The sequence below is a fragment of the Montipora foliosa genome, chromosome 1 (genome assembly GCF_036669935.1).
Source record: "Montipora foliosa isolate CH-2021 chromosome 1, ASM3666993v2, whole genome shotgun sequence".
Lineage (NCBI taxonomy): Eukaryota > Metazoa > Cnidaria > Anthozoa > Scleractinia > Acroporidae > Montipora > Montipora foliosa.
The window spans coordinates 65,847,569-65,860,068 of NC_090869.1; the positions used below are offsets into that span (position 1 = coordinate 65,847,569).

General features: G+C 42.4%; 2 protein-coding genes across 2 annotated transcripts in view; one reads left to right on the forward strand and one right to left on the reverse strand.

The window, feature by feature from the left end:
* LOC138005344 (cleavage and polyadenylation specificity factor subunit 3-like) overlaps positions 1-12,500 on the forward strand; it is a 41,196-nt gene that overhangs the window by 1,621 nt on the left and 27,075 nt on the right. The window contains exons 3-7 of the mRNA XM_068851593.1: positions 360-457; positions 2,022-2,067; positions 2,920-2,972; positions 10,895-10,924; positions 12,298-12,382. Of these exons, the coding sequence (XP_068707694.1) occupies positions 360-457; positions 2,022-2,067; positions 2,920-2,972; positions 10,895-10,924; positions 12,298-12,382 (312 nt within the window). The remainder of the gene's footprint in view (positions 1-359; positions 458-2,021; positions 2,068-2,919; positions 2,973-10,894; positions 10,925-12,297; positions 12,383-12,500) is intronic.
* On the reverse strand, positions 3,436-9,108 carry LOC138005340 (uncharacterized). Its single transcript, XM_068851589.1, has one exon. The coding sequence runs from the start codon at positions 8,960-8,962 to the stop codon at positions 3,713-3,715; it is 5,250 nt and encodes a 1,749-aa protein (XP_068707690.1). The 5' UTR covers positions 8,963-9,108; the 3' UTR covers positions 3,436-3,712.

Consider the following 12,500-nt stretch of genomic DNA (forward strand, 5'->3'; position numbering starts at 1 on the left):
TTAAAATGAAAAAAATTTGAATGAATTGGGCCTGATTGCCAGGAATCTAAAACATTCTTGTTGTTTTTTGTTTTGTTTTGAATTTGCATTTTTCTTGTAAATCTCAAAGAATTATTGTCTGAAAAATTTAAAGTTAGGTATTAGGTGAAGTTGAGGATCAGCTTGTTGGAAAGTTAAAATCATTCTGGCCCAAATTTTGTCGTGACAGTTTTATGACATTCATGGCTCCTTTCAATTATTTTCCAGTACTTTAATGGCAAGATAATCCAGACTGCAGATCAAGTTCATTTTTTTTAATGCATCCTCATTCATGTATACTGTTATATCTCCAAAACTTGGCGTGTTATTATTGTTTTCAGTTGGATTGTGGTATTCACCCTGGAATGTCTGGGCTAGAATCTCTTCCTTTCCTTGATGAAATTGATACAGCAGAAATTGATCTTCTCCTTGTGAGCCAGTGAGTATTACATGAACAATCTTGATGAATCATTGCCTGGTGTATTTGGTTTGGTTTTTATTGATTTGCCAAAGGTGGAGTGACAGAATTAAGATTTGAGACTGTTAAATTCCAGCTTATGATGTACATGTATACTATGGACATAATTTATTATTGGACACATGCGTTGGTGCATTTTGTTGGCGCAGTTTTTTTGGCGTAGGAGGTTTATATGGGTTCAAACCTCAGCCAAACCAACATTGGGGGCCTTAAAAAGTGGGAGAGAAAGTGTAAACTGTAGGCCATTTCTCACTGCCCTTCAGTACAGTACAGCTCAAAAGTAAGTTACCACCCTCTCGCGAGACGAGAGTCTCGTCTCTAGAGACGAGTGTCTCGTCTCTCGAGACGAGACTCTCGTCTCTAGAGACGAGACGTTCGTCTCGCGCGACGGTTTAAAAAACCTGTAAGTGTTTGCATAAACGAAAACTTTCCGAAGGTTAACCTGTTCACGAAGACACTCGCGCTCCAAACTCAACACTTGACACTAGAGTTTTAGGTCCAGATGTGGTTGGCGTTGGTGTATTATTGTCTTTGCGTGCAGACGTCTACCCGTGAAATCTGTATACACTGTACTTTGATTTGAAGTTGATTTAGAGAAGAAATGTTTCGATAAACTTGCACGGCAGCATTCGGTTGGTTTGTTATCGCCTTCGCGTGTGTGCATTTAACTCTCAAATCGGCCCGTGAAATCTACATTTACTGTACTTTCATTTCTCAAATTACTTAAATGTTGTTTCATACAACAGTTCAAGTTCTTGGCCTTTCTCAGTAAACGGTTTCGCATTTTTCTTTTTGTTGTTGTTGCGTGACACTGAAAAGAATATGTTGAATGAATGAAGTTTTGTGGATGACATTCTCAAAAGTGAAGTCATCAAACTCGAGTTTGTTTTCATTTACCGTAGCAGCTACGTCTTCACAGCTGTAATTCGGTACAAACCATCCGAATTCGTTCAATTTCATGCGGTGTTGCGGTGTTCCTCGAGAATTTCACAGAGATCTGTTTACAATGCCACCGCACTGAAATGTTGCCAATTGGCATGATATATTTTTCGGTTTTAACAGTATTGTAATTTTGATTCATGTTAAGTTTAACGCTCGCCATGAGCGTTGTTTTGTCGTTTAAATTCGCGAACGTTCGTGTAACCATCGGACTTCTACAAAAATTTATGCCAATCTTGCCGCTTCAGTGATTCTCTCGTCTCGCGAGAAATGAGACCAGACTGGTACCTTACTTTTGAGCGGTGCTGTATTTATAAATTCTGTGGAACTTTAAGGAACCCACACACAGTTTCCAAAGAGTAAGGCACCAAGTTCACAGTATTGTGGTCTGTGCTTTTCTCTCCGGCAAAGAGTGATGGGCCCAGCACTGGTGGTATCTTCAAACGGATTATGGTGTGTGTGGCCTCTTGAAAAAGACAGCCATAAGTCTCAGGGACTTTAAAGGGTGCTGGAACATGTTGATCATTGTTGTACATGTAGATTATAACTTACATTAGTATTCCATCTTTTTCTCATTGCTTTCAAGCTTTCACTTGGATCATTGTGGATCCCTTCCCTGGTTCCTTGAAAAGGTAATGATTGTATTCTTTACATTGTTATTTTAATCCCATTTTTAATAGCCTCAGATTCAGTGACTCCTCCATAATCAATATTAATTTATTGATCAACTCTGTTGTTACAAAAATTATCTGAAAGGCTGTCGTTGCTCTGAAGTGCTGAAAATACTGCAGATGTTAAGATTGTCTTGTTCCAAAATACATGTACATGTAATCATGAACTTCATGTTCACTTTCGATGATGATATTGTGCACATATAGTACATGTATTCCCTGAAATCAGCTATCAAATTTTCTTAACCTGGCATTGACCTCTAGGAGTGAGACTTACTGTAACAGATTTTACTCTACTGTCTAATGCCAGACAATTTTACTCGTCAACTGGAGGCGTACAGTACCGGTTGTGTCATGTGATCTTGCGTATGCATAAATTATGTACATTTTGCAATAAATGAACATAATTTACGGTACATATGATGCACACACAAGATCACTTGGCACAATCACCGTGCATCCACTGGCAGAGTTTCTTTTTCCCCAAAGAAAGAAATGGGGCTAATAGCCCCTCCGCAATGGATTCACATGCTAATCCAGCCTTCAAGCCACTAATAGCCTGCGTCACTGGAAAGCGTTTCCATGCATTTTCAATGTTTTGGCTACACGAAAAATGGAACACGGCCAGAACATTGAAAATCTTGCATGTTCAACCGTGGAAGGGTTTGCTTCGCAGGCTATGCTACCAAAAGACCAGAGTGGGTTCCACTTGTGTGATCCCTTTTGGCTTACGGGTAATACTCCCTCCTCACCTACAGTACCTTGATTTCATGTATGTCTGATATTGATATCATGATTATTTTTATACACTAGACAACATTTAAAGGGAGAGTGTTCATGACACATGCAACCAAAGCAATATACAGGTACACATGTAATTGTGAGAATATTCTAAAGGCTTAATTAAAAAATAATTACCATTGAATGTTTTTTCGCGATATAAGTGAGACTATAAAATTCAGGAAAAATCATGTGGGGTGATCTTTTGATGACTATGTCAACCTTTTTTAATAACTCACTGAAAAACTATGTCCTCATTAAGTTTGGAACAAAAAGCCTGTCATTAACAGTCACACTACATGTAAAACTGACTCTGTACATGTATGTAAAACCAAATCTTTTCAACTGGCAGTCAACAACACCCCTAGAAGTGACACAGACACAGGGTTTTCAATAGGAGCCAGTGATCGGCGAAGTTCGTCATGAACTCACTGCCTACTTTTCATGGGAAATTACCCCAAAGTTTGCAAATAACATAGGAACATTCTCACAGAACACGAGCTGTCGTGAACGGGTCTCGCGACAAATAATCACGCGCTTGATGTAATTTTAAAATTATTTATTTTCCTACGATTCTAGCTTGACACGTTGTCTCTGAAAAAACTCTCCTCTCATACAGCACAAAAAAAAAGGTCTAAAGTTCACCGAGATTATATTTCCAATAGCTTACATTTCAAGTCTTGGGGTTCGGCAGTTCGGGTTTCAAAATCACGCAATGTAACGCTAATGTCCGCGACACTCTCCCCCTATTTGACTCTTATGATGTCAAATATAAATTGAACAAGGTAAACGATAACATTAACAACTCTAAATCACATTGAAAAGTTCAGTTCTCATTTAGTTCATCTTCTGCTATCGCAGCTATGCGCTGACGGGCACTGACTGCAGCACGTCTAGGTTGGAACTCTGAAGCTCGAGCATTCAATCTAGCAGTCCCCTCTTGGGTGTTTCTGTCACAGGACAGCTCAAGCGGATAGAGATGTTGAACTGGTCGTTCCAGGAAAGATTTTCCAGCCCTCAGTCGCACTGCTCTCACTATCCCGTCTCTACCAGGGATTAACTTGTCCACTACACCGATCCTCCACAATCCTCGATTTCTTTCTTCACCCTTGATAAGTACAACGTCTCCCGGAGTCAAGGCTGTTTCTTTGGTTTTCTGGTTAAGGTTGTGGCGCTCTCTGAGGGACTTGAGGTACTCGTTTTTCCATCTCAACCACAGCACCTCCTTGCACCTTCGCAGGTACTTGGCTCGTTTTCTGAGGCTGTCATCCTCCATGTTGCTCGGGTCTTCCTCTGGGAGTTGATTTGGTTGGCCGAAGAGCATAACGCTGGGGGTCAGTATCGGCATTTGGACGTCGTCCTCCACATAATCGAGGGGTCTGTCGTTAACAATTCTCTCCACATCTAAGATGACCTCTTCAAGTTCGTGCCATCTGAGGTTCCCATTACCAATGGACTTGTAGAGACTCTGCTTCACTACGCCGATCAATCTCTCAAATTGTCCCCCCCACCATGGGGCTCGACTGAGGTTGAATTGCCAAGTTATTTCTTGTCTGGCGAGGAAGTCGTTCAACCTTTCATCCTTCATAACGTTCCTCAGCCACTTCGCTGCTGCCACAAAGGTTTTCCCATTGTCTGAAAAGATCTTTTCGGGGCGCCCTCTTCTTGATATAAATCGTTTTAAGCTGCTTAGGAACTCATCAGTGCTCTGGCTTGGTAACAGGTCCAGGTAGACCGCTCGGGTGAGACTACAGGCGTAAAGAACAATGTAAGCCTTCATTTCCTTTTTGGTCTTGCTGAGGTACTTAATTGGTCCAGCAAAATCCACTCCAATGAACTTGAATGGTACTGATCCAGCTGTTCTTTCCTTCGGCAAGTTGCCTGTTGGTGGATTTGGGAGTGCCGCCACTTGAAATCTTTTGCAGCCATGACAGCCCCTAATCACTTGCTTCGTTAAACGTGGTAACCGTGGCACCCAGTACTTCTCTCGAACCTTCGCCATCGTCATGCCGACTCCCCCGTGCAAGGTTTGGGTGTGCAAGTGCATGACCAGCTTCTTGGTGAACAGTGCACTTTCGGGTAAGTAGATTGGATAATCTCCTTGAATGCGGCCCCTGCATTCATATAAACCGTCTTCGTTCTTCTGAAGGTTTAATCGCAGCTGATCTTCTTTGAAACTGGCTGTATTCAGGCATCTGACTTGAGTATCTCGCACCCAGAACTCTATCCGACGGTTTATCTCCGCAGTGTTGAGAGGACCGCTGATCTTCTGTTGATGTTTCAACTTGCAGTTTTGGATAAACCGTGTTATCCATGAACAAATTCGAACCGCCCTCCAAAGATCCCACTTCTGTAATAACTGGTCAAGTTCTTTGTCGTCTGCTATTGCCACGGCGAGAACTTCCTTGATCACTTTTGCCTCAGCTTGAGTTTCTTTGCTTGGGCTAGTAACGATGTCTGACGGCCAATTCTCTGGGTATGGTAACCAGGACGGTCCTTGAAACCACAGATCCGCACATTCTCCTGCTTTTCCTCCTCGACTGCCCAGATCGGCAGGGTTTTCCTTTGAACCCACGTGGCGCCAATGAATGTACTCCTTGTCTTGGATTTTTCGGACGCGATTACTCACGAATTGCTTGTACTCCCCACCACCCTTGATCCAGTGGAGAGCAACAGTGCTATCTAGCCAGCAATGGACACTTGTTACGGAAAATCCTTGTAGGGCTTGTTTCACGTTGTGCACCAGATTAGTAGCCATATGGCCGGCTACCAGTTCAAGCCTCGGTATGGTTAATCCCTTCTTTGCAAGCCTGGACTTGGCGGCTACGAGTCCCTGTGATATACCTGAGGGTTGATGAGACACAGCGTATACTGCTGCTGATAAGCCTTGGCTGCTTGCGTCGCCGAAAGCGTGGAGGTTAATGCTGGTTATTTCTTCCTGGTACTGAACGATGCTTCTTGGTGCTTCAATTATTTCGGGAAGATTTCCCTCCCACGTCTTCCAGCTGGCCGTCTGTTTCCTTGGTAGTTCTTGGTCCCATGGAATTCGCAGCTCACACGCTTGTCGGTAGAGCATCTTTCCCTCCAGAGTGATGGGCGATGCTAACCCTAAGGGATCATATATCTTTGCTAACTTCCCCAGGACTTCTCTCTTGGTGACATTCTCGATCGCTTCCGGAAAGCTGATTTGGATTTTGTCCGTGGCCTTGTTCCAGCGCACACCGAGCAATTTCGTTTCTCCTCCTTTTACACCCAACTGGTCTTTGGCGTAGGTTTGGGCTTCGCATCCTTGAGAACTCTGCTGTTCTTCTGGTCCTTCCTCTCGATATTCTGGCCGCTCCAAGATAGTGACATTAGAGTGCCATTTATGTAGCTCGAATTTTGCCTCTCTGAAGATGGTCTGGGACATTTCCTTTAAATGCTGTGCACGCGCGATCGTTTTATCGCCGCTGATTAGGTCATCGACGTAAAGGCTTCTTCTTATTTCCTCTACTGTGTCTGGATACTTGTGTTGGAGGTTGTTAAGATGCTGTTCGATTACTCCGCCCAACAGAAATGGCGACGTTGACATCCCGAACAGCGCCCGTGTGAAACGCAGGGTTTCGACTTCCTTGCTCTCCAAATCTCTCAACCAATGAAACCGCATTGCGTCTCGGTCTTCCTCTCTTATTCGCACTTGCAAGAAGGCTTGCCTTAGGTCTCCAGCTAATGCCACTGGTTGGAAGCGGTTCCTTGTCAGCACACTCCAGAGCTTGTTCTGCAATGGTGGCCCAGTCTCAAGGCAATCGTTGAGGGATGGGGCCTGGTGGTATGCTCGCGCAGAAGCATCATAAACGATGCGGATTTTTGTGCTCTCCGCCGTCTCTCGCACCACTGGTTTGTGTGGGATATAGAATTCGTTGCCTTCTGGTTCGCCTTCGGCACGCTCGACTATTCCTTGGGCTAGTTGATCTCGGATGATTTCATCGTACTTTTCCAACATCCCTGGTTGCTTCTCCAGCTTCTTTACGAGGTTCTCCAGGCGTTTCAGACTTCCTGGCTTATTGTTGGGAAGAGGTGGATGGTTGCCTTTCCAGAGTAAGCCAGTCTCGTACCATCCTTCTGGGTCCCTTAAGAGTTGCTCCTTGAACTCTTCGTAAACAAGGTCTTGATCGCCAACCGAATGGTCTTGTAATCCGAGCACGTCAAGTCTGCAGAGGTTCTCGTAGTCAACAGCGGAAGTTTGTGTTAGGAACATACTGGTGAGATTTGGTTCACTTCCGGGTGACAAGATAGTCCACCCCAGGCGCGTCCATTCTGCGATGGGTTCTCCGGGTTTGCCGATTCTGGGTGTGGTCTCTGTTTTGACTTGAGCGTACTCGCTGGCACCAAGGATAAGGTGAACTGGTAAATCCCTTTTCGTATCGATGTCGTCCATTTCTACCCCTTTCAGATGATGGTATCGTCCAATCATGTCCTTGTATCCCGGGTTGCCTAAGCTGAGCAGGACACCACGATTTACTTTGGTTACCTCGGTCCGAAGCTGAAATGCACCTGATAAGCTCTTAACGACGACTTCATGGATTTCAATCTCTCTTGTTGTTGCCTGCATCATCATTTCGATTCGTTTCAGCTCTTTTCGCACTGGTTGTTTCCTTAGTCGGTCGAGTAATGCGGCAGAAGCATATGAGCTCCCAGCACCGGTATCAAGTAGGGCACGACAATGTATCCCTCCCACGTTAACTACAACGACTGGATAGATAACCGCGCCTCTTCCGGTTGCCACTAACATATGTTCTTGATGCTGAGATGTTTTCTCACAGATAGATGAATGATGACGCCGTTTGCAAATTCTGCAGGTGGAAGTGCTGCGACATTCTGAGGCCTTATGATTTGCACCAGTACAATTGAAACAAAGTTGTTTTACGTTCAACAGTCTCCTTCGTTCTTGTATCGTGGTGACCTTATCGCAGTTGATGGACTGGTGAGATGAATTATCGCAGTAAACGCATGGCTTTCTTCTGGGGTCTTGTTGGTTGGCCTGGTACGTCCTTGATCGAGGTGGCTTAGGCAGCGTTGGTTTTTCTTGCTGATATTTATCTTCCAATTTCGGAGGGTTTCTTTCTGTCCACTTGCGCAAGGCTTCAAGTAGTTTCGGAAAATCCCATTCCTGCCAGTTGTCATCAGTGCGCACCAGGTCACCTTTTATACCCTCCAACTTGTCGAGCGTCATTCGAACGTAACCATTGATTTCCTTTAATTTACCCATAGTCTCCAATGCTTGAAGATTTGGGGACAACTTCTGGTAAAATTCCATGATTTTGTTGGGGTTCGTTCCATGGATAGCGGGCAAAGACATTACGTTGTTTACATACGCGTTAACTATTTCGCTAACCTTTCCATAATTAGTGTTCAAAATGCTTTTCGCCCTCTCGTAGCCTTCTATAGTAAAGGGTAGGCCGTCAACTGTTGTTCTAACCCGTGGCTCCAGCAGCTCCTTCAGATAAGAAAATTTGGTGATTTGGGGCACATCAGCCGAGTCAATTTCTGCTTTGAACTGGTTCCAAAACCTCAGCCAATCTGTATGCGTGCCATTGAACCTTGTAATTTGTAATTTGGGCAGCTTCGCGTTGATTGATTGTTCTTTAATCTGGCATTTTCGGTTTTCTTCGATTCTCGCCTCGTATTTAAGTTTCTGCTCTAATTTTTCCTTTTCAAAACGCATCTCTTCTTGAAATTTCTTTTCTCTAATTACAGCTGCTTCATCTTCCTCCCTTTTCTTTTCGTTTTCGAGCGCCGCGCTCCTGAACGTCTTAATTTTTGACCCGAGGTTGTCAATGGCCTTTTCAAACACGCTTAATTTTTCTTCAAGGTCTGTGCTCCATTTTAAGATTTCTTCTCCGTCATCCCCCTCTTCGAACCTCAATTCTTGTACTCTTACCTTGAGGTCATGAACTTCGTCCACTTTCTTAGCTAGAGTTGTTTTCAATCTCTCTACTGATGCGAAGTTTTCCTTTTTCACCGCGTCGCTTGTCTGTCCATTCGTAAAGGTGAGAAGTTGTAGTTTCGCCTCTATTGATTTGTAAAGGTCTTCCATGCTTTCCAGTGTCCTGGCAGGGTCGCCACTTTTGTCGTGAACGGGTCTCGCGACAAATAATCACGCGCTTGATGTAATTTTAAAATTATTTATTTTCCTACGATTCTAGCTTGACACGTTGTCTCTGAAAAAACTCTCCTCTCATACAGCACAAAAAAAAAGGTCTAAAGTTCACCGAGATTATATTTCCAATAGCTTACATTTCAAGTCTTGGGGTTCGGCAGTTCGGGTTTCAAAATCACGCAATGTAACGCTAATGTCCGCGACAGAGCCTTGGATCGGCAAAGTTCTGTTCATAAGAGTCGCCTGAATTCTGAGTAATTTTGGCAGCAATTTCCATTGTTCTTGTCCATTCAAGGATCAAGCACATACGGTACGTTTTTGAGGTAGCGGTTCAGCAGTCCAGTACTTGTTGTAAGCGGCCTTATTTGTTAACTACAGTGTGACAATACCACAATTGCAAAAGATCTTTTTGGTCACAACAGATGAAATACATTATGCGCAGCTGTGTAGACATCATGTGTGAATGCATGTGACATCATGTTATTTTGAGACAGTTGTAATGGCCGACTCAACTGATCGAGGAAAATGTTGCATAAAATCACGATATTTCTTTTCAAAAATACATTTTATTGACAGCCAGATAAATAAAATTTTCTGCTTTGTCTTGAATGATTTGATGGGTTTTCGGGATGCTTCGATTTCCCCTTCAGATTCAGATCCAGATCAGCTTCCAAGACCACTGATGGCCGAGTTCCTCCAGAATTTAGCCAAATTTCTCCCATTTCCAAAGGTCGCTTGGCTCCCAGCCTTCGGCACGTAAAAAGTCAACAATTTTGCTAGCATCGTGACAAAAGTCATCGCATTTATAGGCCTCTGCAACCTCAAAATCCTGCTCAATTTTCAAGCTTTGGTCAGGTTTGTCCTATTGTCATATGATCGGGACATGACTGAGCCATCATTGGAATTGGATCAAAATCAAATTACGTAACCAATCAAAAAGCTCAGATTTCCTCCAAGAGACACAATTTAGAACTTCAACGGGGTTTGAACCAGTGACCTCGCGATACCAGTGTGACACTCTAACCAACTGAGCTATGAAGCCACTGATGTTGGGAGCGTCACACCGGTATTGCAAGGTCACAGGTTCAAACCCTGTTGAAGTCCTGAATTTTTCAGGCTTCAAAACGCAATTGCTAAAATTGCGTCCATAACCGCGAGGATCATAGCTTTACTTGATACTAAAATTTCTATTGAAAACCCTCCACACACGCACTCACGAGACAACACGTACATGCACTGTGCTTATCTTATGATGAACATGTACTTGGTACATGTATGCTTGGTGTGCTTTAATGCTCTTGGATAAGCGTAGGGCGCTGAGCTGTTTCTTTTAATTTAAATTAAAATATACCGATAATTTTATAGTTATCAATACTATGATTTTTTAATCCTCCTAGTCTGAGAACCATCTGCCTATATCTTTCTCTATTCCCTACAATGTGATGTGTTTTGCACACCTCCATCAACTCTGTTACAGCTGCTGGCATTTCCCTCTCCTTTGTCAAAAATTATTGAAATTTAATTCAAGCTTTTTTTAGTAGCTTACTGTTCTTGTTAATTATTAGGCAGCTTAAACATGCAATGTTTTTGAGAGGTGGACGGTAACTGGAAGTGAACATTTCACATGCCCGGACAGTAGTGTCTACAAGATTTTTAGACTAATCATCTCTTATGGAGAAAAAATACTTAGCACTGTAAATGTAGTTGTTTGAAGAGAAGTTAATAGGGAAAAGTTCAAAACAGCTCACTTCCAGTTGCCGTCTGCGTCTCAAAAAAATTCTCTTACTCAATTACAGTATAAGCTCCTTATTGTGTTGTTCAAAATGTCATGATTTAAAATATCTGCCATGTTTTTCATGTGTAATCCAGATGGCTTTTGTCAGATTATGTGAAAGTTAGGTAAGTGTAAGAAACAATACCTTAGTGTTACGCTTGAAGTGGTGGAAACAAAAAATTACATGTAATGCCATTTAAAAATGTACATGTGACTTTCCAATATCGAAAGTCTTTACCAGTTCTTCCATGTCATTCACCTTGTACGGTTTGAGCGACATACATTTTTGTACATGTACCCTAAAATCATATCAGTATTTACTCCTGAAGCAAAGATGGAAAATGTTAAATTCACAGTTGTGTGTTTGCTTTTTTGACTTTTGCATTGTTCCTTTGTGAACTAATGCACAACAATGTGCTTAAAGTTAATTGAATAGAATTATGATAAGATACAGAAGACTTTGGGTAGCAAAATGCAGGCCAATGAACTAAATTCAGATGGTGATCGTCCTACTACATGTATAGTGATTCAAAGACACCTGTTTAATATTGTTTTTAAGTGGAATTTTCCTATTTAATGGTCCTCCATTACTAACTTTAAGATCTTGAGAGAGCTGGATCAAGGAGAAAATGATGTCAAAGGCTCACTAGTTTAATCACTCACTGAAAAACCATTTATGTTCCCATTAACCCTTTGACGTCCAAACCGGCCGAAACTGGCCAGACTTGAGTATTTTACTCGGTCTAACGCCAGACTATTTTACTCTGTCTAACGCCAGACGATTTTACTCGTCAATGGGGAACCCCTGGGAGTCAATGGGTCAAGAATGCAACATTTGCATGTGTACGTGACAGGATTAATATGCAGCACAGGAGTTTTGGGTTTTCAGACTTTTTAACTCGTGTTTTGCACATGTAATAGGCTGCATTCACACGCTGAATTTTTAACTAGTGAGCCTTTGGTGTCACTTTTCTCTGGATCCAACCCTCTAAGGGACAATCGGTCAGTTTTGATGGTGAGTAATGACGGACCGTGTTCAAAGTCCAAAACTGACACTCAAAGTAAACTGCCTTTGGATAAAAAACAAACCTCAAAATTTTCCCAGACAGGTGTTCATCAGCAAACATGCTTTCAAAATCTGAAGAAAAAAGGAAGTGATCTTTTTTATCACAGGGGCACTTTAATGTTGGGGAAGAATCAGTAGGATTTTACACACACAGTTTTATGTAGAGAATTAATTATTAGCCTAAGGTTTTAGTCATTACATGAGTTTGAAAGACACCAACAGCCAAGGATCATGATTTTGATTTTTAACTCAGTCACCCCTAAGAGGGGTTTTGTAGTGACTACATGTAATAAGAGTGTCTGCGCTAGGTAGAGTAAACTTGATAAGTGCCTGTTTTAGGAGGATAGGGTCAATGATTTGCAAAAAATAATTCTTCAATGCTCTGCTAAAAATTATGAACACTCCTCCTTTTTGTTCTTTTAATCTTGTTAGCAATATTGCAACAGAAGATATGTTGTACACAGAGTCAGACCTGGAAAAAAGCATGGACAAGATTGAAACAATTCATTTTCATCAGGTACGATGAACATTAACCAAATTATTTTCTTTAGTAGAGGAGCCAACTGGCCATGAGATGGAAGATGGTCACTGGGGTACATACAGTAGTGTGGCATGTTCCAGAAAACCAGAGTAAA

What these genes read in the sequence shown, in the direction of transcription:
- LOC138005340 (XM_068851589.1), bottom strand. Translation starts at nt 8,962, where the DNA reads ATGGAAGACCTTTACAAATCAATAGAGGCGAAACTACAACTTCTCACC.